This window comes from Myiozetetes cayanensis, unplaced genomic scaffold (genome assembly GCF_022539395.1).
Source record: "Myiozetetes cayanensis isolate MyiCay16 unplaced genomic scaffold, myiCay2020 scf14, whole genome shotgun sequence".
NCBI lineage: Eukaryota > Metazoa > Chordata > Aves > Passeriformes > Tyrannidae > Myiozetetes > Myiozetetes cayanensis.
The window spans coordinates 18,263,273-18,289,910 of NW_026087048.1; the positions used below are offsets into that span (position 1 = coordinate 18,263,273).

At 50.8% G+C, this 26,638-nt stretch overlaps 1 protein-coding gene across 2 annotated transcripts in view; it reads right to left on the bottom strand.

Annotated features, from left to right (window-relative positions):
• The window catches only part of IGDCC4 (immunoglobulin superfamily DCC subclass member 4), an 86,663-nt gene that overhangs the window by 22,705 nt on the left and 37,320 nt on the right, over window positions 1-26,638 (bottom strand). For both annotated transcript variants that reach the window (XM_050309426.1, XM_050309425.1), the window contains exons 4-9: window positions 21,725-21,858; window positions 6,271-6,405; window positions 4,163-4,318; window positions 3,206-3,616; window positions 2,365-2,529; window positions 1,298-1,435 (exon numbers count right to left, since the gene is read on the bottom strand). In XM_050309426.1, coding sequence (XP_050165383.1) covers window positions 1,298-1,435; window positions 2,365-2,529; window positions 3,206-3,616; window positions 4,163-4,318; window positions 6,271-6,405; window positions 21,725-21,858 — 1,139 coding nt within the window. The remainder of the gene's footprint in view (window positions 1-1,297; window positions 1,436-2,364; window positions 2,530-3,205; window positions 3,617-4,162; window positions 4,319-6,270; window positions 6,406-21,724; window positions 21,859-26,638) is intronic.

The following is a 26,638-nucleotide window of genomic DNA, read 5'->3' on the forward strand; positions in this document are numbered from 1 at the left end:
AGAACTGAAGGCTGGGCAGAGCTGATATCCTGACTGACAGCTCCCTTCATCACATTCCAAACTGCAGGTTGCCTTCAGCACACGGAGCCTGCCCGGAGGGAGCTGTCAGAAACCCTGCTGCTGACGTGACGGCGGAACATGAGCACAGCTGATGGGAGCTGATGGTATGTTCCAGTGCTTCTCGCTGCTGTATTTAAATCCTCACCTTAATTTGAACCAGAACTGTCCAGCAGCCCTGCTTTCTGCAAAATTCACACCTTCACCCAAGCCAGACGGAGGTTTTATCGCTGCCTCTTCAGCCCACCCAAGTTCATAAGGGGGATAACAGGAAATTTAAGCTGAGAATGGCCTGGGATTTTCACTGTAACAACTAACTGGTCTTGCTGAAGATTCATGTTGCCTGTTTGGAGAATGCAGAGGTCTTAATTTCAGCTTCCCTGGGCATTAACTCAGCCGGGAGCGCTGTCCCTGCTATGTAACAGAGTATTGCTGAGTGTGATCCCTGGATTGCAAGTGTTTCCAGGGTTTTACGGCACCACAGAGCCATGTGCAGGCTCAAGGCAAAGAACAAGAGCCAGGAATCACTGCACAGACTACTAATCCAGTTCAAATACATGGGAACATGTCCAGCACCTCACACTCCCCCCATCCTTCTCTCAGGAAGAATCATGACCCTGGGAAGTGAGAAGCTGCAGAGCTTTGACGGTTTTAAGAGCAAATACCCAGAAGGATTTGCAAAGCAAGCACACATGGAATTGGAACAGCCACATCCAGTGAAGGTAAATGTTACCATCCCTGCTGAACGCTGCTTAGAGTGTCTGACAGCATAAACAAAACTGGAAAACACTCAGCAATAGAGCAACACAGCCTGGACAGGATTACTTGTTAGTTTTTTTTTTTCCACAAGGATCACTTTGATTAGACTCCATTTTAAAGAAATTGAAAGCATTTACCCCTCGTCCCCAACCAGCACAAAGCTCTTTCCCCAAACACAGTTCACAGTTCAGGTGGCAGTGAAAGGTTGCTTATGCAGACATTCCTGGGCAGCACAAACATAGGTCAGGCCATTCCCCTGGGGACACAGCTTCTCCACAGTCACAGGAAAGGGCATCTTGAAGTCGTGTGAAGCAGCACAGGGCATTGCCATGACCAGCAGGGCCAGGCTACAAGAGGGCTGCTCTGCCTGGGGTAAAAGGGGTCCCCCCATTTCCAGCCTTGCACCTCCTCCCCTCCCCACAACACACTGTTAACACCCCTGGAGCAGAGGACTCAACCCCCCAGATGGAGCTCCCCTCACCTTCCTTGAGCGTGCAGTAGTCGATCTTGTACTTGGTTATCTTGCCGTTGCTCAGCTCTGGAGGAAGGGGCAGCCACGTCACACGGATGTCCCCAGGGGTCATGCTGGACAGGGACAGCTGAGGGGCAGCACTGGGAACTGGGTGGAATCAACCACGAGAAGTCAGCAAGAGCAGAGCAAGATCTCAGCACATTTCTGCCAGAACTCTGAGTTGGCTGGAGGACACTACCTGGTCTTGGCCCTGCCACAGCCACTGGTGACACGGTGTCTGCCCCGGGGGAACCAATACCCCTGGGAGCATCAGAGGGGTGGCTGGGGAGGGGAGATGGTGGGCTGCTCCACTTCCAGGCTGAGCAGAGCCTGCCCAGCCACACTGCTCCCAGGGACCCTGGGAACTGCAGACTGGGCAGGCTGGCACACACCAGCTATCGGCCCGTGCTGTATGTGGAGCACGAAGGAGACACTGAAGGAAATGGCTCACAGATCCAGCCTGCAGCCTGGGAATCCTCATTCCCTCAAGAACAACAGCTCTGGCTGCAGGCAGCTTTCCTGCTTTCAACTCAGCCTTTCAGGCTTCAGACACACACACACATGGGACCACGCAGGTCACTGTTGGGAGCATTAAAAGCACATAAAGCACATGAGGTCTGCCAAAATCATCACTGTTTGCCTGTCCTGCAACCTGTGGAAAGCTGTGCATGTCCTCCTGGCACTCTGCCTCTACTGCTATGTGATAAATGGCAAAATCAACACAAACTACTGGCTTTTAAGGCATCTGACCTCAAGGCTGCTCCCACCCCTACAGATTGCAATAGATGTTTCTTCTGAGTTGAAATCAAGTCTGGCCCGGAGTCAAGCCTGGAGCAATATCATATGAGCTGGGTGAAAGCCTTGAGGAGCTGACTGCAGTTGCCAAAGGATTCCCATGGGCCCCAGCGTCAGCCAGGTCATTTTCATGCCCTTAATCACCCAAGTGACGATCAGACCAAGGTGCAGGTTTGGGTTTTTAGGAGCTGCTCCTGCCAGGATTATTTTGGAGGCACCACTGCCCATCTAACTCAACGCACCGTCCTCCATGGTCTGGACGATGATGGAAGAGGATGTCCGGCTGGCTCCGAGCTGGGAATACGCGACCACGTAGAACACGTAGTTGGTATTGGGTTCCAGGTCCTTGACTTGCAGCTCAGTGGTGTCATTATTGACAGCAAACTGGTACTCCACGTTATCTGTTCCTGGAGCCAAGGAAACACTGATCAGCAGGTCAGTGAACTGCCAAGACACTCCTACAAAAAAATCACTTAACTCACAAGGCCCACAGTGTAAATCCACTTTAAAAATCAATGTATTCTCCAATTCCCCCAGCACCTGCACAAGCCCCACCTCTTATATGAGTTCTTTGAGCGGAAACATCCAATGCCTCAATGTTAACACCTCCATTCTGACTTGAGCTCCATGCTGAGGCAGCTGCAGATACCAGTTTTAATTTCCAGAGGAGCTCTGGCAGCAGTTCAGCAAGAGTATTGGCTTGCTGGCTGTTTGGGAAGACAGACCCCAAGAGACTCAAGTATCTCACTTCAGATTCTGGGTGTGAATAATTTAGCGACTGCCTTTGTACACAGTGTAGCTGGTTAATATCTCCATTAGCAATCATACCCTTTGCATATAAAATCAATGTGTATAAAATCAGTGCCTGGTCCCGCTAGAATCCAGACAACTCAGCTTTGTGGACATGCTACTGCCTTCAACAAGTTAGAATAGGTCAGTTAATCCGCAGGCACTGCCACAGGCTGGTGCTGACTCCAAGAGAAAACTCCTCTACCTGCAATGAAAAGAGCTAAACCAACTGGAATTGCTAGGAATGAAACTCAACCCGTGCCTTGTGCCTTTTAAGGAGGTTGTGACACCCACCCACGGCCCGCTGGTAGTGCAAGGAGAAGCCGATGATCTGCTCGCTGTTGTGCTCCGGGCGCTCCCAGGACACGAGGACTGTGGTGCTGGAGAGGGACACGGCTGACACCTTCTTGGGAGCGCTGGGCAAACCCTCCCTCACGATCACCGAGAGCTTGGCCGTGGCACAGGCCGTGCCCAGGCTGTTCTCAGCCACGCACTGGTAGTAGCCGGCGTCCTCCAGGCCGATCTGGTTGATGACCAGGCTGCCGCTGCTCTGCACCTTCACGCGCCCGTTGGACAGGATGGGCTCCCCGTTCTTCAGCCAGTGGATGGTGGGGGCTGGCTCCCCCTCCGCCTTGCACACAAACCTGGCCGTGCTGGCTCGGGTGCGGGAGATGGTTTCGGGAGCCTGGGAGATGCTGGGAGTGGCTGGGAGGAGAGAGGGCAAATTAATGCGGGAAGGAGGAGGAAAAGATAGCAGAGCAAATCCCTTCTCCTCCCCGCTCGGTGCTATGTTTTATTCAGTAGCAGCTTTGCTTACAAGATAGGATTTGCCAGGCAGACTCTAGAGGCTTAATTTAGACTCTGTCCAAAAGGAAAAATAAATTCTGTATCAATCATGTGCTGCGTTCCCTGATCCTAGGCTGTTCTCCCTGCTGGCTTCCACGATACTGGAAGTTAATTGCTGATAGAGATTTCCATGGGAGAACCCTGGAGAACAAGAATAAGGCATAAAACAGTTCAGTAAATAGCAGGAACTAAACCCCAAATTAAAGAGGTGACACTCCCGCTGAGAGCTATCCCAACCCAGGGCCTCCTGGCTCTAACCTGGCTCCCATCTTACCCAGCACAGGCCACAGACACAGCTCCTTGGGGATCTCCTGGGTGTTGGTCCACACAATCCATAGCTACCTGGTCAGCATTTTTACCTGGTCAGCAATTTCTACCTGGAGTGTTTCCCTGCTCTCTACTCACCCAGGACCCGGAGCTCGGCGGCGGCGGTAACGAACTGCCTGGTTTGGGGTTTGTTGGCCCGGCAGACATACACCCCAGAGTGATGGGGCTGGCTGGAGGGAATGAGGAGATTGGTCCTGCCCAGCACAATCACATCCGTGGAAATGGGCTTTCCATCTGCAGGAAGAAACGTACACAAACGTGGGAGGGAGCCCCAGGCTGCCCTTTGTGAGGGCTTGCAAACAACGCTAGGATCGCAGCTGGGGAGTGGAGAGACCCCCAAATCCCAAACCCCAGCCCAGAGGGCTGTCAGCAAGAGTGCTGAGTCACTGACAACTCAGGGATTCCTCCCTCCTCTGCATCCTGGATGTGAACCCAAATTTACTGAATGAGTGAGGGAGACAAACCCAGAGCTGGGGACAAGCTGAGGAGAGGCCTGGATGGGAGGGCTGGCACAGGTGGGCAGCCTGGGAAAACCTGCCAATTTGTGCAGTACCTGTGCACCACCAGACCTTGTTCTTCTCCACCTGCAGCAGCACAACCTCAGCACTGCCTGCCTGTACTTCAGCTGAGCCTGGATCTCACACAGAAGCAAACTCCCCACCTCCACCGCGAGCAGCTGCACCAGCTTAGCACCACCAGCAGGGAATGTGGCTGAGAGCAGACCCTCTGCCCCCTCCCTCCATTTTGGGGGGGCTTCACAGGGCCTCACAGTTCAGTGGCTGCACACTCAGGAGGAGACAATCTGCACACCCCGTTTGCACTGGAGCGGTTGGAAAACCTGACTCCAGATGGTAGCAATTAACTGACACCACCAAGGCTGGCAAGAGCCAAACTGGCAAGCTGAAGGTACATCCTTGGTGTTCCCTGCATGACTAATGGTCCAGTAACCCAGCCTGCTCCTTAATGAAGGCTTGGAAAGAAACATGCTTGTATAACACAGAATGGCTAGCACTGTTAATCCATCTTTTTTAATTGAAGAGTCCACACCAGGAGGCAGATTGGGATCAAGCAAACACTTGAAATGAAGCATGGAAAGAACTGGTACACCAACCTTTCCCCACTTCCCACTTGTCTTCCCTCCTTCCAAAAAACTTTCACAATAATAATTAACTCTAATAATATCTACTCTGCTATGGGCATCAGCAGCTCTCAGTAAAGCAGTGAGCAAGTGATCAGCACAGGAACGCTGAGCATTTGTAATCGTGAAGTGCACAGGATAAACCAGGAATATTTCTGCCAGAACATTTAATCCTTGCTGATTTGATTTCCAGAGTTGTATCCTCTGAGGTTTTTTTGCTCCTCTTTTGTGGGGAAGAGGAAATATTTTTATATGCTAAAATCACTGCCTGTGGACAAATCTGGGCTGAAAACCAACCACGATAAATGGTTACAGGGGAGAGGAGTCTTTAATTGTGACCCGGATTTATGAAAATGACTGAGAGCCTTTTCTGGGAGAGAATCAACCTCTGAGCTGAGAAATATCTTCAGTTAGAGCCTCTGAAACACATCTGATGGATGTGACTCTCAGTGAAGTGACACTGGCATCCTCCTCGTGACTCTGGCTATCAGCCCTGGGTAACATCTGCCATCCCAGCTCACTCGTACACCTCTGACGAGACCTAAGCAGCTCCTCGATCCTTCCACTCAACAAAAACCTCCCTGCAACAGTCCCAGTCACTCCAAGCATTAACAGATCTTATCAAGTCTTATAATGCTGCAGGGTAATACAAGTTATTTCTGCGGTGCAATGGCACATTCCGCAGTATCCCCAGTAACCTCCGAGTCCCCGGAGGAGCGACATACACCTGACCCCATCTTCATGACCTCCACTGCCCAAATCCATACAATGAGGAAGGCTAACTTAGATCCAAAGGCATCCAGGAACTAGGACATCATGTATTTCACAGGTCAAACAACTATAAATTGAACGGTGTGCTCTGTAACCTTCAAGATTTAATTAATGATTCCACTTGAGCAAGGACACCCGACACCTACATCATTAGGCACCCATGTAGGGAGCACCCTTCCCGCCCCACAGATTCTTCCACCTGTTGATAGATTGTTAAAATAAAGCAACCACAGGTCCCTCTTGAGAACACAAACTTAACCCTGTCCCTCACACTCACCCTGCCGTATCCAGGAGACGAAGGGGGTGGGGTCAGCAGCCGCCATGCACTCCATCACCACGCTCTCCCCGGCCACCACCGTGGTGTTCTCCGGAGCGGCCACGATGGTGACGTCTCCTCCCGCGGGCTGGGAACCTAATGGCAAAAAACAAAAGGAAAAGTCTGTCCTTCCAAGTTGTGAAGTCCCTAGAGAAACAGAGAAGGTAGAGCCCAGGCTCCCTGGCTACGCTCCCCCAGGCTGTCTCACCTGTGGAAACGGCTCATGCCCACTTGGAGGAGGAAAGCAGGTCTTGCTTTTACATGGCTACGATATTTTTACTAAAGAAATGAACAATCTGCCCTGCAGATTTACTCTAACTGTGCTGGCCTAAATTAATATCAGGATTTCCCATGGAAAATTAGTAGTTTCAACCCAGCACCTTCATGAACTGTTGCCATGTGGATGTTTGTTCACTAGACAAAAAAAAAAAGACACTGCTGTCCTCAGAGCAACACCAACACTCGCCAAGGCATTGGAACAGCTTGGGAAGAATGCAGTAACTTGGTTAAAGAAATCCTAACAGCCAGATGTTGGACTGCTGTAAACTGCAGCAAGGAGAGGTCAGGGCTGTGTCCCGGCCTTCACCTGACGGCACAAAGATTGATCAGCCATCAGACATCTGGAGGAGGGAGCCCTGAGCAGCTTGTACGTGCACAGACCTACAGCCAGCACTAAAATCAAGCAAGGTTTACAGGAAGGTCTCCAGGCTGCATTGCACAATGTCTTGAGAATGGGATGGGGATATTCTGCTTGAAATGAACCTTCTGCCTGTGTCTGCCCACTGCTGAGCAGAGGTTAAGGGAAGGTTAAGGAAATGCCTTTGCAGCAGCCAAATTTCTGTTGTCAGATGAAAACAACCGGAGCACTCTTGAGCAGAGCAGACTGTTCATGACCCTCAACAGTAGCAGCCCTGTTCTTCCAGCTCTCTCAAATACCTCTAACTCTGAGGGACACTTTTGTTGTTGAAGGAAGAAGTAAACGCAGAGGAGTCACGTAGCACCAGGAACCCTTCGGCCTGCAGAGAAAGTTGTTGGCAGCAGGTCTCAAACAAATAAAAGCAGGACCTTTCTGCACAGTACAAACTCCCAGGATGCTCCAGAGTTCAAAAACCAAGAGGTTCAGACAAGTTCATGATGGACACATTTACTGCGACTGTTAAATACGGTCTCACTGCAGTCCCCAGCCCAAAATGTTCCTGACTGGGATACTTTGTCTGACAGGGATCCTGACTGTCAGATGCTGAGGGAGATGTCCAAGGAAAGCACCATGTCCTCTCTGCCCAAGTTTTTTTACATGCTGAACTCCAGCATCTGCTGTGGTCACTTCTGGAGATGGCACTGCTGGATCTCTGGCCTGACCCTCCCTAGCCACTCATGCAGCATCCAAACAACTCATATTTTAATTCCTTGTGGAAGTAAACCAGAGGAGCTCTGGCCTCAGCAGGCAGAGCTGCCTGCATGGCAGGGCTGCACTGAATGTGCTGTGCTCAGCCCATCCCCAGGCTCGCTGCCACTCCACTCTAAGCAGGGCAGTCTTGCCAAGGAGTTGGTTCGACACTGAAATGTTCTCCCAGTCCGTACGTGCGTGAAAGGGATTTCCATCCCCAGGATTAGGTGAGCGCAGCCAAAAGGAGCCAGCAGAATCCCTGAGGCACCAAGGGAGACTGGGAGCGAGCAGGAACCAGTGCTTGTCCAGCAGATGGAAGCAGAGACCAAGGAGCACCCCCAGACCCTGACCTGGGGCAGTGGCCGGACCACACTGACCTGCAAGCCCAGCCCTGGGCAAACACCAGCAACAGGAGTTGTCCTGGGGCACGAAGGAAGAGCCAGGCCACTTTGGACACTTGCAGCCTCGCAGCCATCACACCCAGCTGCAGCAGGACAACTGGGGGGACAGCACCACAGGGACAAGAAGGAAACACATCACATAAGGGTTCTGAGGTCTCACTGATAAACAGATCGAAGTCCTGGGTGCTGTGGTGCCAAAGCTGGGCCTGAGGACTACTGAGACAGAAAATGGGCTTAATGCAAAAACAGGCACGAGAGCTTCCACACCGGGGAGCCAAGCTGAAGGATCAGGAAAATGCAAGGCTCTCTGCACCAGCAGCTTTCAACAAAGCACTAAAACCCACGAGGAATCACTAGTCCTGCATCAGACTGCAGAGCCACGGCAGCTTTTGATGAAAACAAGCGGGGCAGCAGCCAACAGCCCACATCCTGGAAGCAGGAATATACATGGTAGGACTTCCAGCCTACCATGGGAGTGAGATTCTTTACCCAACACCAGCGGCTGCCGAGTACCTGCTGGGCAGGACACGGCTGAAACACGTCTGTGTGCACAAAGCTGCCTTTTTCTGCAGTGCTGGGGGAAAAAATAAATCTAGAGTGAAAAAATAACACCAGCCAGATGGCAATATATTCCCTGCCAGATTTCCAAGCAGCTTTCTCTACTGAGCTTAAGGCAGAGGAAGAGAGAAAGCTCCTCAAAACCTGAGTTTAACACTCATCTGTTGCATTCAGGTGCTGACTGGCAAAAGCACTTTACAGGTTATAGAAACTCCACCTGAAGGCACTTGTCCTCTAGCACTTGGTCCCTCAGCTGCCTGGTAGTGCTGCCAGTCACCAGGAGAGGGATTTTACCTCAGTTTCAGCCTTGAAAAGCTATTGGGAAAACATATTAGTCCAGACCTCACATCTGATTATTACTGAAATTATATTATAAACCCCAACAGTTCTGCTTGCTTTCCCAGTGCATTCCTGGGTGTGTGCATGGATGAATGCCCCTTACACCACTTGCACACACAAACACATCTCTCTCCAGCTTTGTATTCCACCCTGGGTCTCTCAGAGCAAGTCCCCAAGCCAAGCTCCTCTTTAAACTCAGCCCCTTTGGAGTGCATTTTCCCACTGGATATAACAGATCACAGCTCCACTGGCACAAACTGGGTTTCATTTGGTTTGAGGAGTTCCCAAGAACAGCACTGAGCTCACCCCACCCAGGGGATTCCAACACGCAGCAAAGAGTAAAACCAACGTGAGGGCTTTTTTGTCTCTGCTGCCGTTAAGACCATTTCAGGTCAAGAGGGAATATTGTCAGAACCAAAGGAAAAAAAAAAAAAAAAAGAGCTGCAGTTTCCAAGCCATCTTTCACTGCCTGAACAAAACAGGTCACTGAATGCACCTGCGCCGTGCTGGCCGCTCTGGGGTATTAAAAGCTTTCACAGTGCTGCTATTTAAAACTTGGGCTTTGAGATCTCCCCCCCCCACCATTCTCCCAGCTTTGTTTTGCCTCTCCAAGCAGCAGAGCTGCTCCAGGCAAAAGCTTTGCACAGCCCAAGGCACAGCCCATGGATTCACATCAAAACTCGCCATCACTCACCATGGCCTTCGTGGAATTTTTGCCCTTCTGAATCGGAGGGATCGATTTTACCCTCTTTTACTGAAATAAACCTATCTATGGGGTGCCAGGAATAGCTCTGGGGTGACTGGGAGTGTTGCACAGGACTGAGGGAAATCCTCTGGGCACTGAAAGTTGGAGGCTCTTTTCCTGCACAGTTCATTCACCTTTGTACACACTTGTGCCTGCACAGGGAGACACCAGAGGTGCTACCACAGAACAAGAGACTCACTGATCATCTGCAGAAATATTTCAGAATATTCCCCTCAGTTTTACTGTTTCTGAGTGACTCACTATAGAGCACTTCTCAGTTGCCTGTCATGAGACAGGCGGGTCAGGCCAAATTTGGGTGCTCCATTCCCTCCATTCCTTTGCTCTCACGGGCACCTCTCGGTGCCTGGAGCTGGGCTCGGGGCAGGCACAGAGGAGGTACAACAAATCATTTATGATCATGTGTTGGAACAGCAAAAGGAGGTGGGGAGGGGAGCACAGGGAACCTGGAGACAGCGAGTGAGCGAGCCAGACAGATCTCAGCACACAGACCTCCCCCCTGACCTCCACAAATCCAATCTGCGTCGTTTCACAGCGAAGGGGAACGATGAGCAGGGATGTCAACGGGGAGCTGCCTGGGACAGAGCTCAGAATGTTTATTTGAGGTCACGGCTTGAGTTATAACATACATCAGTGATTTCCAACTCCAAGAGTTCATAACTTGGCTCTGCCTCTAATGCATCCATAATTCAAGAGCGATCCTCTCCCACCTCCCTGCTCTTGTTAGTGCAGAGCATCAGCGAAGAATTCAGGCAGTGCAACAGGAGGGAAATGCTTTTTGTTCAGCCAATTTGTGATGGTCGTTTGCAGTGACAAGAGGATGACTTCTCAGATGGGAACTAACACCTCTCTGCCGACTCCACAAACACCCTGCCTCGGTAAAAGTGCTGGAAGGTCAAACATGACTTGCATGGCGACACATTCAGCTCTCAGCTGTCAGCGGGTCAAGATTTGGAGATATCCAACAATCAAGCAACAATCTCTGTTCTGCGAACTTTCTCACCCTCTCCGGAGGAGGAGCATGAAACCTTATTCATCCCTGCGAGCCTCCTCCGGGAATAGATCCTAGCACTGAGCAGCTGTTCATTAGAGAAAGTCAATGCTGTCACTGCTGTTATTCTGCAGACAATAAAGGAGCAAATTACCCATTGCAAAGCGCACACCTTCAAAAACGCGGGCGCTGTGTTTGCAGAGCGTGTCCTGCTCCCACTCCCGAGCTCTCTCCCTTTCCTGGGATAACCCACAGACCTGCTGGACTGTTCAGCAAGAAAGTTGACACAGCCACAGAGGAGAAAAAACATCCTCCAGACCTGCCTTCCTCCTCCCTTTACACTGTCCTGGAAATTTATCTATGATTTACTTCTACTTCTGGGCTAGACCCAGGACAGGAGATAATTAGCAAGTAAAATCTCTAGGCAGGACACTTGCCCAACTGTACCTCAACACTACAGAATATCTGCTTTGGGGGCAATATAAACCATGTCAGATCTCACACCTGAGCACTCTTTGCAACAGGCATTTCTTCTTTTCAAACTGTTCTCACCTGCACACAGCAAGGCACAGCTTTGCAGACAGGAAAGCAAAGCACCCAAGAGAGGACTGGCAGCAGGGATTTTTCATAAGTGACTACAGGTGAGTGCTGTCCCTTTGACACCCTATATCAGGCCTCCCCAAAGTATCACAAGTCAAACACTGCCTCCTTTCCTCCCCAAACACAGCTCTTGCAGCCACATATCCTTTCCAAAATTTACCATTCCCTTTTTGGGGTTTTTCTTCCACCTTTGCTACACCAGTGCCTGGGGCAGTTTGGATCCAAGTTCTGTTTTCCTGACACTGAAAGGGAAGGGTTGACTTTAAGCTACAAGATTATGGACTCAATTCCCCAAACACTTGGTTCTTCTTGGATGGTTCTCAGCCTTGAAAACCAGAGCAGAAACTCCAGCACAGACACTGTTACTGGCATAACAGGTTATTTCTGCCCAATAACACCTATGAGCTCAGTAAATCAGTTTTGCATTGCCTTTTTACCTCACTTCTTCCAAAGAGTTTGTAAGCAGTTATGCATTTGTCAGTGCAAACACTGAACTGAAAAGCTGAAAAGGGAAGAATTTATCTCCATGTTTTGGAATGGGGACAGATTCTCTTCCTCCTTACCAAGCTGTTGCTGCAGCAGTGCAGTGGCGTATCCTGTCGTGTTTAAAGCAGCACACAAAGAAACATGAATAAATGATTAAAACACAGAAGTTCAGTCACTTTCTCAGTGCTATTAAGAGACCTCCACATGCAACACTTGTATCTCAAAGCACTGTCAAAAACCCCCCAACCAAGAAGTCAGCAAACACATCCCAAAATATACGGTCCAACCTATGCTTCACAAAATCTGCTCCTCTCATGTTTGCATAAACATGCAAAATGGAGAAATTAATAGATTAAAGACACTCCTATGACTAAAAAAAGGGAATGGAGACAGATTAATGAGTTTGGATGAGGAGTGTCTATGTACTACTTGGACACACTCCTCAGACCAGCACCTGCCACAGCTTCTGGGGTCTCTCCACGAGCAGAAGCTGCTCTAGGAATGGCTTCTCTCTTGGCTGGAGAAAACAGCCTGTTCAACATTTTCCCCAGCTCCACGTCCTGTGTCTGGGAGCCCTGGGAGCACACGGATCTCAGTCCAGACAGGCAGAGGGGCCATCAGGCAGTCCTCTTTCATTCCTCTCCATTTCGTTATACAGCTGACAGATTTCAGCTCGGAAATTAAATCCTTTAATGTACTGGCTCAGCCACAAGCTGACACCCTGAACTCTCTGTAACCAGAAGCCCAGGAAGAGGCTGAGCAGTGGCAGGTTTCCAGGAATGGCCTTGGATTTTTAGGGGGGTTCTTCCCACCCCCCAAACCCCTGATCCCCTCAGGCTACGGAGTTTTGCACGTCCAGGGCTCGTTCAGCTCTGCCGCAGAGCAGTCGGGATGTGCTTTGCCCACCACTCCAGCTCCTGTAAAGCTGTCAACATTGGCTCTCTGTTTGCGTACACGCATTTGGAACCGCTCTTCACCACGCCAAGAGGGCCGGGAGCCAGCCAGACTGCACGAGGAATTCCTGCTCGCTTCCCCAGAGCGCTTGGAAGCGCCTCCGTTTGCACCGCCCCGAGCCGGAGCCAGGCAAAATAAACAGGAGGGACCGCGCCCGGCCCTGCAGCCCCACTGCACACAGGGCTGCTGAGAACCGGGCATTCCTGGGTCCTGCACAGCCCCACTGCACACAGGGCTGCTGAGAACCGGGCATTCCTGGGTCCTGCCACAGCCCCACTGCACACAGGGCTGCTGAGAACCGGGCATTCCTGGGTCCTGCACAGCCCCACTGCACACAGGGCTGCTGAGAACCGGGCATTCCTGGGTCCTGCCACAGCCCAAGTCGGCCAAAGGGCTGGAGAGTCCTTGGAAACCTGAAGATACATCACAGAGTTTGCAGGAGGAGCAGACCATGAGCTGGAGCGTGGCAGAGGCAACAGGAAACCCAAACTCTAGGCACAGTGGGCACTGAGACCTACCTGAAGGACAGTGTTGGAGCAGCACTGATAATGGCATCATTTTAGATAATAACTACTAATTAATAAGCATTTCTTGGCACATTTTCACAGACCTTAGTGCAAACAAACTGCTCATAATAAAGTCACTCAGTGTAGAGTGGGAGCTGGGGCTTTAGATCAGGTGAGCAAGAAAGAGAAGAAAAAAGCAAAGGTACCTCAGTGTCTCTGAGTGTCTATCTCCAGCCTGAAGAACAGCAGAGCAGTCTCCCTGCCCTAACCCTGAGACCCAGACAGCTTATGTTACTCAAGCTGAGCCCTTAAAGCACTGCAAGCCCCAGCCATTCCCAAGCAGCTGCCAGAAACAGTCTAGAAAAACAAGGGCTGCAAGAGGCTGCTTTGCAAAGTTACCACCACAACAGGAACCTCCACAGCACAACAGGAATGTCCCATGGCTGACAACCAGCCAGGATGATGTCCCAGCTTCCCAGCAGGGCCAGGCTCTGGTCCAGTGGTTCAAGAGAAAGTCTCCCCTGGTCTCTGCCACTAACTCACTGTGCTGCTCTGGGCACATCTCAGCATCTCTGTGACTCCATCTGCTCAGGGTTCATAACACAGCTTTTCACAAGAAGTGAAGATGCAAAAGGAATAGCCAGAGAAGACTGGTCAGAAGACACTTAACAAAGGCCACAGCATCAGTGCTTTAAATACAGACACTCCTCCAAATCATTAAACACCAACTGGCCCTGAGGACATAAACTTGCCAGCCTCTGGTATTCAGTGGGAACATCCTCCTGTCTTTTTTAACCATCATTACACCAGCTCTTTGTCATTTTCCTAGGCCAGCACATCACCTTCCAGGGTGATGCAGGAGAAATCTCCAAAGAATAAAAGCTGTAAGGTGTCTTTTTCGTTACCTCTTCCACAGAAATGAAATGGGGACATGGTCAACAAGAGACCCATCTGGCTCACAAGTCACCCTGAAACTCCTCCTTCCTCACCTTGCCTCAGTGACCGGAGCCATTTCACTCCAGTCACTTCCTGCCTGTGCTCTGAGGCTGATGTTTCCCAGGGGCTGACACCTATTTCATCAGATCTATTTGCAATTCAGATTTATTTGCAACATCAGATCCATTTGCAATTCACGTACATCCAGTGACAGCAGAGAGGGACCAGGCTGGAGGCCCTTGGAGCGTGCAGGAGGGCACAACCTGCTTCCCTTGTGACCACAGCTCCACCCCAGTCCCTCTGCCAGGGGTGGCCCCTCATGCTGCTGCCAGGCACAGCTTTGAAAAGAGGAACATTTTGGGAAGGCACCTCGTGGTGGGGTGTCCCTGGTGCCAGGTACACAGAATGCTTCCCACAAGCTACGCTGTGAACACACAACAGGCTGGGAGCCCACAGTAACACAGTCTGGCAGCAAACGGAGACTGCCAACTTGGAAGGGAGAACTAAAAGCAGATGGATGCATCTGCATTCACTCAGGACAATGCAAATCTGTTTTTCTAGGAAAAGTCTGGAAGAAAAGCTGGCTTTCCATGGGGAAAGATCATTACTGATATCCACAGATTCTGTCAAAGCCCTTCAGCTCGACACTTTTTGAGTGCCACAGAGAGCCCTGATCTCTCTAAGGTTGTGGCTGAGGACACAGAGTCTTCCTTATCCCATCCTTCCCCTCTTCCTGCCTCTCACTCTCATCCACAATCCACGTGGCATTGCCCCTTGGCTGCACTGGAAACAGAGCTGGGCAAGAACATCTCTCAGTAACTGAAGGCAAACTCCCAGCTGTGTTCTGAGTGATCCCTGGCACCCAAGATGTCCAAGCCAGGGCTCAGAGCAGCACAGCTCAGCTCCTCACTCAGCCTCTCCTGTGACCTGGGCCCACTCATCCCCTTCCTGCTCCTCAGCACCACCGGCTCTGTAGACATTGCAGGGTCATGGAAACAGGGACAAGGCTGCTCCATGTGTCTGTCCCTAAAGCAACAGCACCACGAGCTTTGCTATGCCCCCAGACACTTCCAACATCCTCACTCCAGCTGCTGGATGCTGTCAGTGCCGCAGGGCACCGTGAGCCCTTGACCTCAGAGAGATACCGAGGTGCTGCTGTAACACCAGTGATTAATAATTAACAAGTGTCATCAGGAGCCCAACCACATCAACCTTCCTGTCCTGCAAGCTGCTGACCTAATTATGGTCTCTATTCTTAGCTCCCTTCCAGCCCCACCACGCAGGCACAGCCTGTCCCACACCCTCCAGGACAGGCCAGGTGTGATCCCTGCAGTGCAGATGTGCTGATGCACCACAGGATAACACCACCACCCAAAGACTCTCTGAGGACAGCTGAATGGAGCCTGCTGCTTAAACCTTGCTTCAGTTTGAGCCTTACCAAACACCAGCTCACATTCCACTAAGCCTCAAAAGCACAGCGGACCTGGATTAGTAAGAGATGCACGTGGAGAACACCGGAGGACCACAAACCACCCCTGAATCCAGCCACCCCTACTCTTCAGGAGTTGGAGGCAGAGCTGCCTGTAACACAGGCCTGGCCACATCTGACAGCTCATGCTAATGCTGCATGTGGAAGAGACCAGTTTCCCCTCAGGACCTGGAAACAGCTCACCTATTCCCAGCCGCACATCCCTTGTTCTGCTCTATTATCCCTGACACCTCTGTTGCCACTCACTCCAGCGCCATTCGGGCTTCGCTGTTGTGCTTAATGGGAGGTGAGGGCTCTGCAGTTTGTATCAAACCCTCTGTCACTGCAGGCTGCTGGAGCTGTCAGGAGTGTGGCATATCAGAGCCCCACCGAACTTCACAGACAGCTGAGCTGGAACTCCCCCTTGGGCTCCCAGAACAGGCTGCTGACACTTGAGCTCCGAGCAGCTTTCCCTCGGTGATGTGAAGGGTGGGATCCATGCTGGCCTCCTACAAATCCCAGCCAAGCAGAGCTGTGTGTTTGGGTGGGTGCCTGATGCACATCTGCACCAGCCCTTCACAAGTTTCACCCAAAATCTGTGGTTCCAACCCTGTTCCATGGATGCTTGAAATCACCAGCATTGCCAGGCTCAGCAAAAGGGAGACAGAGTGAAAGTTTGCAGCTCATGTTGGGCAAAAGGGCACTTTTAGCTTTAATGATCTATTAATTAAGATAGAAATGCCGTCTGCCTCCTCTGAATCCACACTTACCATGGCTTGCTTAGCACCTTCTGCCACAGACAGGATCAAGAGCATTTTACAGAATCCATCAGATGCATTATGCAAGCAGCTTCAGCTACCTGCTTCCCAGGAAACCTGAGCTGTGAACCACACGTAAACAGAGCCCTCATGGCTGAGCTTTCGGGATGTCAAGTGCAGAGCAGTTCCCTGCTTAACTGCTAGTGAAGTGAGAGACCAGAGGGCAAAGAAAAACAGGATGCTAAAAGGAGAGAGAGGAAAGTAGACAGCAGAAGAGGCACAGGAAACAGGAACATGGCAATGGCAGGCTGGAACTGGGATGTTTCCTTCTCCATCACTTGATGATTATGCCAACAACTCTGAGCCAAAATGCAGCTGCCTTATCCCACCCCGTGCTTTCTCTCCCCACACATTCCCATGCCTCTTGCCTCCCAGAAGCAGTGTCCATGCCTACCAACAGCTGTGGATAGCTGTGTCCCCACAGCATTGCAAGGCCCTGCTGTCTCTGCCATACAGGTTCCTGCTGGAGGAAGACCACCCCTGTCCAGGTGGGACCTTGGATAACTCTGCCCTTCTCCACCAAGAGCAGCACACATGGGATCAACGCCCGGCAGCGCTCAGGGAGGTCACAGCAGAGCAGCACTGACACCAGACCAATCTTCCCTGTCCCCTGCCTGCACGGTACCTGTGCTGGCAGCCGTGAGGGGAGCCCAGCACGTGGTGCCAGGGCTCAGGCTGAGCGCCAAGGCAGCATCCAGCACGTCATTCGCACATGCAGGGACTGCAAATCCACTTGTGGTAACAGCACGTCTGTTTGCGCGAGGTGGTGGCCAACTGCGAGTGTTGCTCACTTCATCACCACCTTCCCCTCCATCCCCAACGCTCAGCCCAGTCAACGCTGTGTTTTCCTACAGCCCTTTGGAGCAGGAACCACCAAGGCTCTCCCTGGGTTCCTGCAAGCCACTGCAATGCAAACACCAAAAGAACAAAAAAAACCTGAAGGTGTTTCGCTGCCTCCAAGCTCTGTCCCTGTTATCGTATTTCATACACATATTTGGCTGAAAAATCCATTTCCTGGGACACTGCTGCAGCGAGCTGCTACAACTGTCAGCGTAAATGATGTTCTGCCAACGGCAATCTCGCAGTGTCATCTCTAATAACACGGCACTAAATCCCAGCTCACGGGGGACGTGCTCAGCTGCTGCGAGAGACTCCTCAGTGGCTCAGCCCAGACCCCCACCCATCGCCCCGCTCTGTTCTCCCGTCCCTGCATTACTGCAGCACCGGGACAGGATCACCTGGAGCAGCGCTGCGCAAACAGCACCCCTGACAGAGGTTCTGTCGGTGCTGGGGGAAGGCACATTCTGCTTCTTGCCAGCCTTGGCTGAGGCAAAGGCTTTTCCCCATACGTGTAACAGCAGTCACGGCCACCCCACGCACACAGACCAGGAACAGAGGGCACGAGGAACAGAAATCCCACATCCACACCGAGGTCCACGTCTGCACATCCCTCTGCACGTGACCCTCAAAGCCCTCTGGCATCAAATGCCCCTAATCACTTTCCAGAATGGCCCATTCCTTCCAAAAGGGCAAATCCAAGGCTATTTATTACATTATCCCTATTTACAGAAATTAAAGTGTTGAGGAACTGATTCTCCTCTGCAGCCCGACAACAGAGAGGGAAGTAGAACCCAGGAGCTCCCGGACCCCACGTTGATGACTCCTCTGCAATAACCAGTAAATATGAAAAGACAAACACCTGAGATCTACAGGGAGGAGCTGTGGGGTTGGGATCTCAAAATGGATGGTCTTGTTTGAATGTCTTGTCCTTCTCTCACCCCAGTGGGAGAAAACTCTATTAGATTCTAAAATTACCAAGATCCTCAACTTTCTTTAGGTCACTTAGGGGACACCACACTGCTTATACATACTCAAAGAGATTAAAAACCAAGGAGGAACAAGAATTTTGTCAAGACTAACAACACTGTGCAACCACAGCTAATAGGATGAACTGCAGGAAAGTGAAATTTAGCTTCACAATGGAGAAGAAAGATCCTGGTATTTACTCAATGGGGAAGATGCAATGGGAGTTAGGGGGAGTCCCACTCCTTCTGTCATTTAAAAACAGAAGGGATGAAGTCCTTGCAACAATCTACTGTTCCAGCAGAAGCACAGCTTCTGACTGTTACTTGTGCCCCACTGTGCCAGTGGTGGGGCAAACACACAGCAAGAGGGAGCCCCTGCTCCCATGAAAACACAGAGAGAAAGCCTGTGCATGACACGGAGGGGAAAAGTGAAGTGACAGGTAAAGTGAGCTGCTGAGACCACACGTCATGTTCCCCAAGCCTTTCTGCTACTCCTCTCTGAGAGCTGCTTTATGAAGCGTGGCAACACTTCCCTGTGCATGTCAGGGACCTGGCAACACGACCAGGACACACAGGGAATTAGCTCTTTTTACACAAGTTCAGAGCAGGGCTCCAGAGCCTGCTTCCAGAGAAAGGAGCTACAAGAAACAAGACACAGCTGACCCCAGGGAGAGGCAGCACGCACATCCAGAGCCGTGGAAAAGCATCCCACAGGCAGCTCTTAATGCCCTTTTTGGCAGAGAGGGCTGCAGTGGTCATTCATCACCTGTCCAGGTGAGGGGTGAAGGGACAGAGCTGCCAGATGTGTTCGGCAGTGCATCCACTGGGGAGCAGTGCAGATCCAAGGGGAAAATCCAGGCTATCCCTATTTGGACAGCAGGCCTGCCTGACTGTATCCTGCTGTCCCGTCTGCTCTCTCTTCCCTTCCAGCTTCCCCAGGGAAGGTCTGGAAATTTGCACCATGAAGTCTGCACAGCCGAAACATCTGCAGCACCGCCGCTCCCTGCCCTGCCTGGGGAAAGCCAGCGTGGACACACAGCACAGCTGGAATTCCCCCTGGGATGGGGGAAGTCACACTGTCCAGGGAAACAACACTTTGGGGGATTTTAGGCTGTGCAGATATGACAGAAGGAGGTGTCATGCTAATTGCTGCCTTTACGGGGAAAAGGCCTTTAATAAGGGAGATGGAACAATTCCCAGCCATCACATCGGGAACAGGGGGAAGAGGGGGGAGGAACAGGACAACTGGGCAGAAGAGTTACAGGGAAACAGATTCTTTTGCTATGCACAGCCCATTCAAATCAGCCCTGTCTGGCAGGGGAAGGGGCACGAACATGAGATGTTCCCAGGCCTGAGTGCTGGAAGCATTTGCATTATCACCAGCAAGACCCCAAAATCTGCCCCGAGCACAGGCTGGATCATCATCACACGGCACTGCCAGTGCTGCCAGCAGGACACCAAAGCAGAGGACAGCTGGTAAGGAGACACGAGGTCCCACTGCACAAATCTTTTCCAGGGCCCTGGGCAGTGCAGCAGGAATTAAAGGCTGGACTGTCATCCTACCTCGGCACAAAGGACTCCCCAGCCATCAGCAGGGAGGGGAATAGTTCAGTTGCTCCTGCCTGCAGACACATAGGAGTTTGGTCCCTGATATTTCCAAACAAGCAACTCAAGCAACACTAAATAGCTGTAATTTCAGGCTATTGTTCTTTCGTTGTTTGTTTTTCAGTTTGTTTTGCGCTTTTATTTTTCCTGGAATTCTTTGTTTGTTTTGGTTTAGTTTCGTTGTTTCCCAACTGGCAAAGGATTTCTGCCTGACCACACCACTCTAACTACTCTCAGCTGCTTCTGAACAGGGAGGAAAGACTCCTCAAGCCAGTCCAGGCATCCAAAAATGTGCCTGCGATGGTGAAGTGATGAAACAAAAAAGGATCAATACCATGCCAGTCACTGGTGGAGGAGTTTGCAGCCTGCACAGGTCACTGCAGTTTCCCATCTGTCTTGGAGATACTTCTCCCCAATTATAAAAAACCCCAGAGATTTAACAGGCATGTTTTTCATCACTATCAGCTCAATCTGGTGAAAAACTCAACCTCGCATATTTGTTTTAGCAGCCAGCGGGTGGTGTGGTGCTGCAGAAGAGAGATTTGGGTGAGAACTCCAGGCAGAAATCTGCTCGGGCCGGCTGGTGCTCCAGAAGGAACGCTTCCCATTTAACCTCTTCCACTGCCTCCATTTGCAAAGCAGATTAAACATTGCAGAGCTACAAGATGCAATTATGCAGAACGAGCTGTGATGCCAAGGACAGCGAATTCACCTTTGCAGCTCGATCGATATCAGTTATCGATGGCAAAGCAGGCCCAACACGGGAGCTGCCTCTGGAGTGTGGAACTGCCCACGGGAAGCGCTCCCCTCAGCTCAGTGCTTCATTAAACACACAGAGGATCTGGCAGGGCTGGCAATTACATACAGAGCATTCAACCGCTCACGAATTCACTGCAGATTCCTCCCAGATTACCTCCACGACACAATCCATTGATCTGAGGTGTGTTCTCAGGCTCCACAGTTAATTACACTCCCTGCTGATGGATGAACAGCAAAGCCATCGCTGTGAAAATGCACTGGGAGCAGAATGCCAAGCAACGCAATCCTAAACAAAGACAAAAGGGGCTGGGAAGGGTTTCGGAGCTTTCAAGGTTAAAGCTGCCTGCAAAATACACCGGGGTCAGCACGAACAGGGGACAGACGTGGCAGGGGGGCAGTGTCCCGAGAGAAGGGACAGCTCAGCCAGAGTCCCAGCCCTGGTGAGCTTGTCCATTCACAGAATGGGGATTATACAATGCTGGGGAGGCAGCCAGGCGTGCTGGGAAGGACGCTGGAGTCTGGAGACCCCCACTGCACTCACGATCTCAGCTACGTTCTCATGTCCGGACTTGCCCACTGCACTCTTGGTTTACAAAGAAAAATGCACTCAGAGACTGAGGCCCAGACTGGGGGTGAAGGACAGCTCCCACCCAAAGCCTTGCTCCAAAGGCCTGTGTCACCAGAGGAAATCCAGCTGAGGCCATTCCCAAATACCATACAAAGATCTCTTGCAGCCTACCCAGCACTCAGCAAAGAGCCAGCAATATGGACACAGAATGCAAGTCAGATGTCACTGTGCTCAAACCCCTCTGGACTGTGCTGGGCAACTCAGGTAGACACAGTCCTGCCAACTACTCCAGCCTCCAACTCCTTCTCTTGCCCACCTGAGTAGCACCTTCCTCTGTCCGTGCCAGCCTTCGCTTGTCTTGCCCTCCAAGGCCACTGGAGATGAGTTTGCAGCAATGCTGCAGTTCCCTAAGGTGCAGACAGGTACCTGCAGACCTGTGCCCGGCCCAGCAGGCCCCTGCCAGCTCCTCACCTTTCACCACGCTCAGGGTGGCCTCGTTGCTGTAGCGCTTTCGGGCGGCGTTGGTGGCCACGCAGTGATAAACGCCGGCATCGCTCTCCTGCACATCCACGATTTGGAGGACACCGTTGGGAAGAGTTATAAACCTGAGTGAGCAAAAGGAAGAGTGTGAGACGGGCTGTGCCTTATCCAAGCTGTTCATCCCTCAAAGCCCTTTTATCCCTTCCTTTCCCCCTGCAAATGTCTCATGTGTCTTGGTAAATGGGCAGAATGGGATCAAGGAACCTCTGAGCAACCCAACCTGTGGTTCTTCAAAAGCAGCACATACAGACCTATCCATCACCTTGGAGTCTTCACAATCCAGAATCTGCTTTTGAGAGACCAAGCTGAGAGGGCTTTGCTGACACAAACCATCTGACAGTACAAACCAACTCCATGCACACACACGTATCTATGTACACATTTGTAATGTCTCCAAGCACACAGGTGCTCGAACACACACCACAGCCAGTTTCAGCACTTGCTTTTCACAAAGATTTGGCTGCCAGAGAAAAAAAAACACACTGCAAAGAAGTCTGAACACCATCCTTTTCCTGCTGCACCTCAAGAGCATGAAGGGACCAACTGATACATGGCTGCACCTTCATGGGCCAAAGCAGCCGGGACACAGCCATCTGAACCTGCACCATTCCTGGGTTGTGGCAATTCCTTTCCTTCTTCCACGAGTTTCTGGCATTTTCACAAGCTGACAAACTTTAGGCTGGGCACTCAGAATCCCCCCATTTGCCCATGGGGTGCTACTGGGCAACACTTCCACAGAGTGAAATGGCTACAAGGCTCATGACACGAACACAGGCCTTGCTGCATTACACCGAACAAAGCTGATGATTAGCAATTAGCATAAAAGTAGGAGCTGGCTGTCAGCATCTCCATTTTCTGCCTGGATTCCTAGATGGCAGCCTCTTTATTCTTGAACGCAAGGCGCAAAGCCTACGTGATCCTTTTTAATTATATATGAGATCCATTTTTAATTGCAAGTCTCTATATAAACAGAGCTGCTGAGCTTTGACAGGCAGCTCTGGGTTATCAGTCTTCATTATGAAGAGGACACATTCAAAGGCAATTGCTGAGGGGAGGGACAGCAGCTACTCCACGGGAACAGCACAAAGACAAGTTACAACCACGAATGCCAGTCCTGCCATCCACAAAGATCACGGTAAGTAAAACTGTGGTTCTCTGGGTGCTGAGACAGCTGCATGAATGAGGGTCATGGAGCCAGGAGGACCTTAAGAGATCGCTCATCCTGTGTTCAAGCCATGGTCCCCAATCACACACCTGCTCCTGCAAACATTTTTTCCTAAATCTGCAGTAATGGAAACACCTCCCTGACCCTAAGCAGTCTGTTCCAGAGGAAAATGTCCCTGCTACAAGTGTAGCATCAATTCTGGACCTCAGCTGCTGCAGTTGAGCTCATCATATCTCTTCCTCAAGAGCTACCAGAGCTCCTCCACTGACCACTGTGCTTCTACTGGCACAATCCTACAGCCTGATTCATGGACACAGACCGGCTGAACCTTCCCCCGTACACAAACCCAATTCCTTACACCCCTAAAGCCACGATCCCGCTACTTACAAAGACACTTTGCTCAGGATCGAGCTCCAGAGACCTCAGAGGAGGTGGTACCCAAAAGCCCTCATCAGGATGCCTCATCAGGACTCAGAAGAAAGATGACAAATATTTGCATCCCCTCGGCTCTGCGCAGGGAAAGCCTCCCACTGCGATAATATTTATTTTTGTCGTGCATCTGCTATTTGAGTCTGTAATTAATATCAACATATTTCAAACACCAGGCAAGGCATCTCCCAGCCACAAAAAGACACTCCAATTATGTACCACAGATTCAACGAGGCTGGGAAGGACCCCTGGAAATCGCCTGTGGCTTTTCTCCTCTCGGACCGGGGTCAGAGCCGTGTCCACAGTCGTGCCCAACACTCTCAGCTTCTCTTGAGGGCAGAAAACAAGCCACTGTGTTTCTAAAGAGAGCAGGAGCTGGAGACAAGGGGGATGAGTGGGAAGACTCCATCAACACAGAGTTTAACACGGTCCCTTCAGCAAGGCCAGTGGTAGAGATCTGTTTGGTGCAGTGGATCCTGCTGGGAAAGCATGGCAGAGGAAAGGATCGCTCTGCTGGGGAAGCAAGGAGGAAAGAAAGGCAGGATTTCTCAATCCACCATTTCTCCTAGCTGCTCACAAAGCCTCCAGCTCTTCAAGGTCCCAGCAGCCCTGAACTAGAAGCCTCCAGGCAGCCTGCAAGGGCACTTGCTCCATCCCCAGGCTCTCTGTGAGGAAGTTTCCTGATGACTCAGAGCAGACAGTTGGCGAGGGCTTTTCTTCCACGCAAAGGGCAGAGCTTTCTGTCTGCTCACCTTTGCTGTGGACCAAGCAGAAAACAAAAACCAAAGGACAGACAGACACGCTGGACCCTTGGCAGTCTCAGGAGTTCTGCTGTTGACAGCTGCAGTGTCAGGATCTCACAGGAGCCTGCCTTGAAGGGCGGTGAAAGGCAAGTGCCCCACCCGGCATGGGTCGAAGGGCAGCACTCTCAGAGCAGGGCACAACTACCATGGACACAGAGCAAGAGCAACAGGGCACACACGTGTAGCTGTTCCCCTCCCTGAGAGCACAGAGGGGCTCACAGCTGCTCACCAGGGCAGTGCTCAGGAACTGAAATCAAGCACTGCTGCCTCGTGTCCAAAACCTGCAACCCCACAGCTCACACAACGTTCCAGCATTAACAGCCCAATTCCCTCTCTTATGTTCTCCCCAGTAAGCTGCCAGCACAGTTTACTGCAGCCTTTTGAAGGTGTCCAGAACGGACCAAAGCACCAATCCTCAGGGCAGTGAGGAACCTGCAGCTCTGCTGCAGACTCTCTATAAGTCTTTTTTCTCACAGCTCAAGAGCCCTATTTGAACACAAGCCCTGTTTGAACACGAGCCCTACTAAGGCTCTTCTGACACTGCACAGAAATAAACTCTTCACACAGATAAAACCCTTCCTTAGCCAAAATGTGGAAAAATACACTGTGATTGCAGAGCATGGGATCTGGAGGCTATGGGTGTGCTGTGCAGACCTCCAAAGGCCTCTGGTTCATACCAAGTGCTCATCTTGGCTCTAGAGAAAATAAACAGCAGTTTGGAGCCTGATGTGAAACCCAGCCAGCACCTAAAGAGAGAAGAGATCACGCCAAGAGATGCTGCACACCCCTCAAAGCAACTGCAGGCTAGAGAAATCCTGTGAGCCACCTCTCAGCAGCTGCTGCAGATTTAAGACCGTGCTTTTTCAACATAATTCAGAGCCAGAACTGCAAAATAATTCTGTGCCTTACTCACAGATGGAATTTAGATTTTGTCCTGAACAGGGACAGGAAAGGTATTCCAAAAACACCAATTGGCACTTCGCTACCCTTTTGAGGGTGTCTAAGTATTTTTTAAGCTCAGCCTTCAGTACCTTTGAGGTGGCACCATGTTAGAACCTGCACCCAGGGGAGAAGGCTGAAACGAGTGCCCAAAAGTAAGATCAACAAAGAGGGAAGGAAAGAAAGAAAGAAAAGGGGAAAAGGAAGAGGGGAGAAATAGAAAAGGAAGAGGGGGAAGAAGGGAGGAAGCACTGTTTTTCATGATTATTCTCTCTCTCTTAAAAGAAATCCCAAGCCCTGGTGCAATAGCACTACTCCAGGGTTGTATCTCCAGCCCCAGAGCCTCATTTTGCACCCCTCCCAACCCTGCTACTCTGGACTGTGAAATCATCCCCCTGACACCTGCCCAGCCCCAGGATTGCATTTGCAGAGGCTCATCCCGGTGTGCTCAGGAGGGAGCCCACAGCAACCAGGGCAGCCTCAGATCCAGTCCTCAGGCTCGATGCAGGGAGGATAACACAGAGCTCTGGTTGGCAGCCAATGTTTCCTGGAATTCACTTAATTCCTTCGAAAGCCGGTTATATTAAATCCAACGACAACTAGACAACAACAAAAAAAAGCAAATCCTTCTGAAAAAGCATATTAGCTAGAACATGATTTAAAAAGCAAGATTTGCAGCCAGAGATTATGGCCTGGCTTTTACAAGGAAAACAATTTTCAGGCTGCCTGTGATGAAAGCAATCTCTGAGCAAGTAATTTCACAATATCCATCGAGCTGTCTCATTAAAAAGCCATTGCCCTATCTATGGCACACTTCTCCCTGCAATGCCTTCCTTTTGGGTTTTTCCTCCTTCCTTTTTTATTAATTAATTTTCTTCTCCTTACAAAGCAACAGCCTCCTGTAAACCTTTAGGTGCCACGCTTCAGACTCGAGGATGTAAGTGGTTATTCTTACAGAAAGTCACTGCTGCAAAAATATTCCTTAACCTTACCCCACTCCTCTTTCTTTCCTCTCCTGCCTCTTGGATTAACTTCCCTGGGAAGGAAACATCTCCTTCTGCAGAACGGAAAAGGAGTTTTTAAGAACTAGAGGACAATTCAGTGACTGATCCCCTGCAGCAGTGATGTCTACAGACCAACTAACAGCCAACTAATGGGTTTACCCCCTTCTCATGCCTTTAACTGACTTTCATTGAGGAAAAGGTATCATACTGCAGGACTCTCATCTTTTCCCCAAAAATAATAAAAAAAAAAAAAGGAAAAATCAGGGTCTTTTATTAGATGTCCTCCCAACATGGGAGTAAAACAAACAGAAAGACCTCCCAGGTTACTGAGCACACACTGTGCTCTAGAAGACTCATTAACCTTGAGATAAATCCACGTGGGAAAACAGTGAAGAAAACAACTGTCTCTAAAACCACAATCAATAAAACTCTATATCATGGAGTTCAGATGGGTACACCCAGTACCCCGTGGTCAGCTGGAGAAACTGTCCTCATGCCAGGTCCC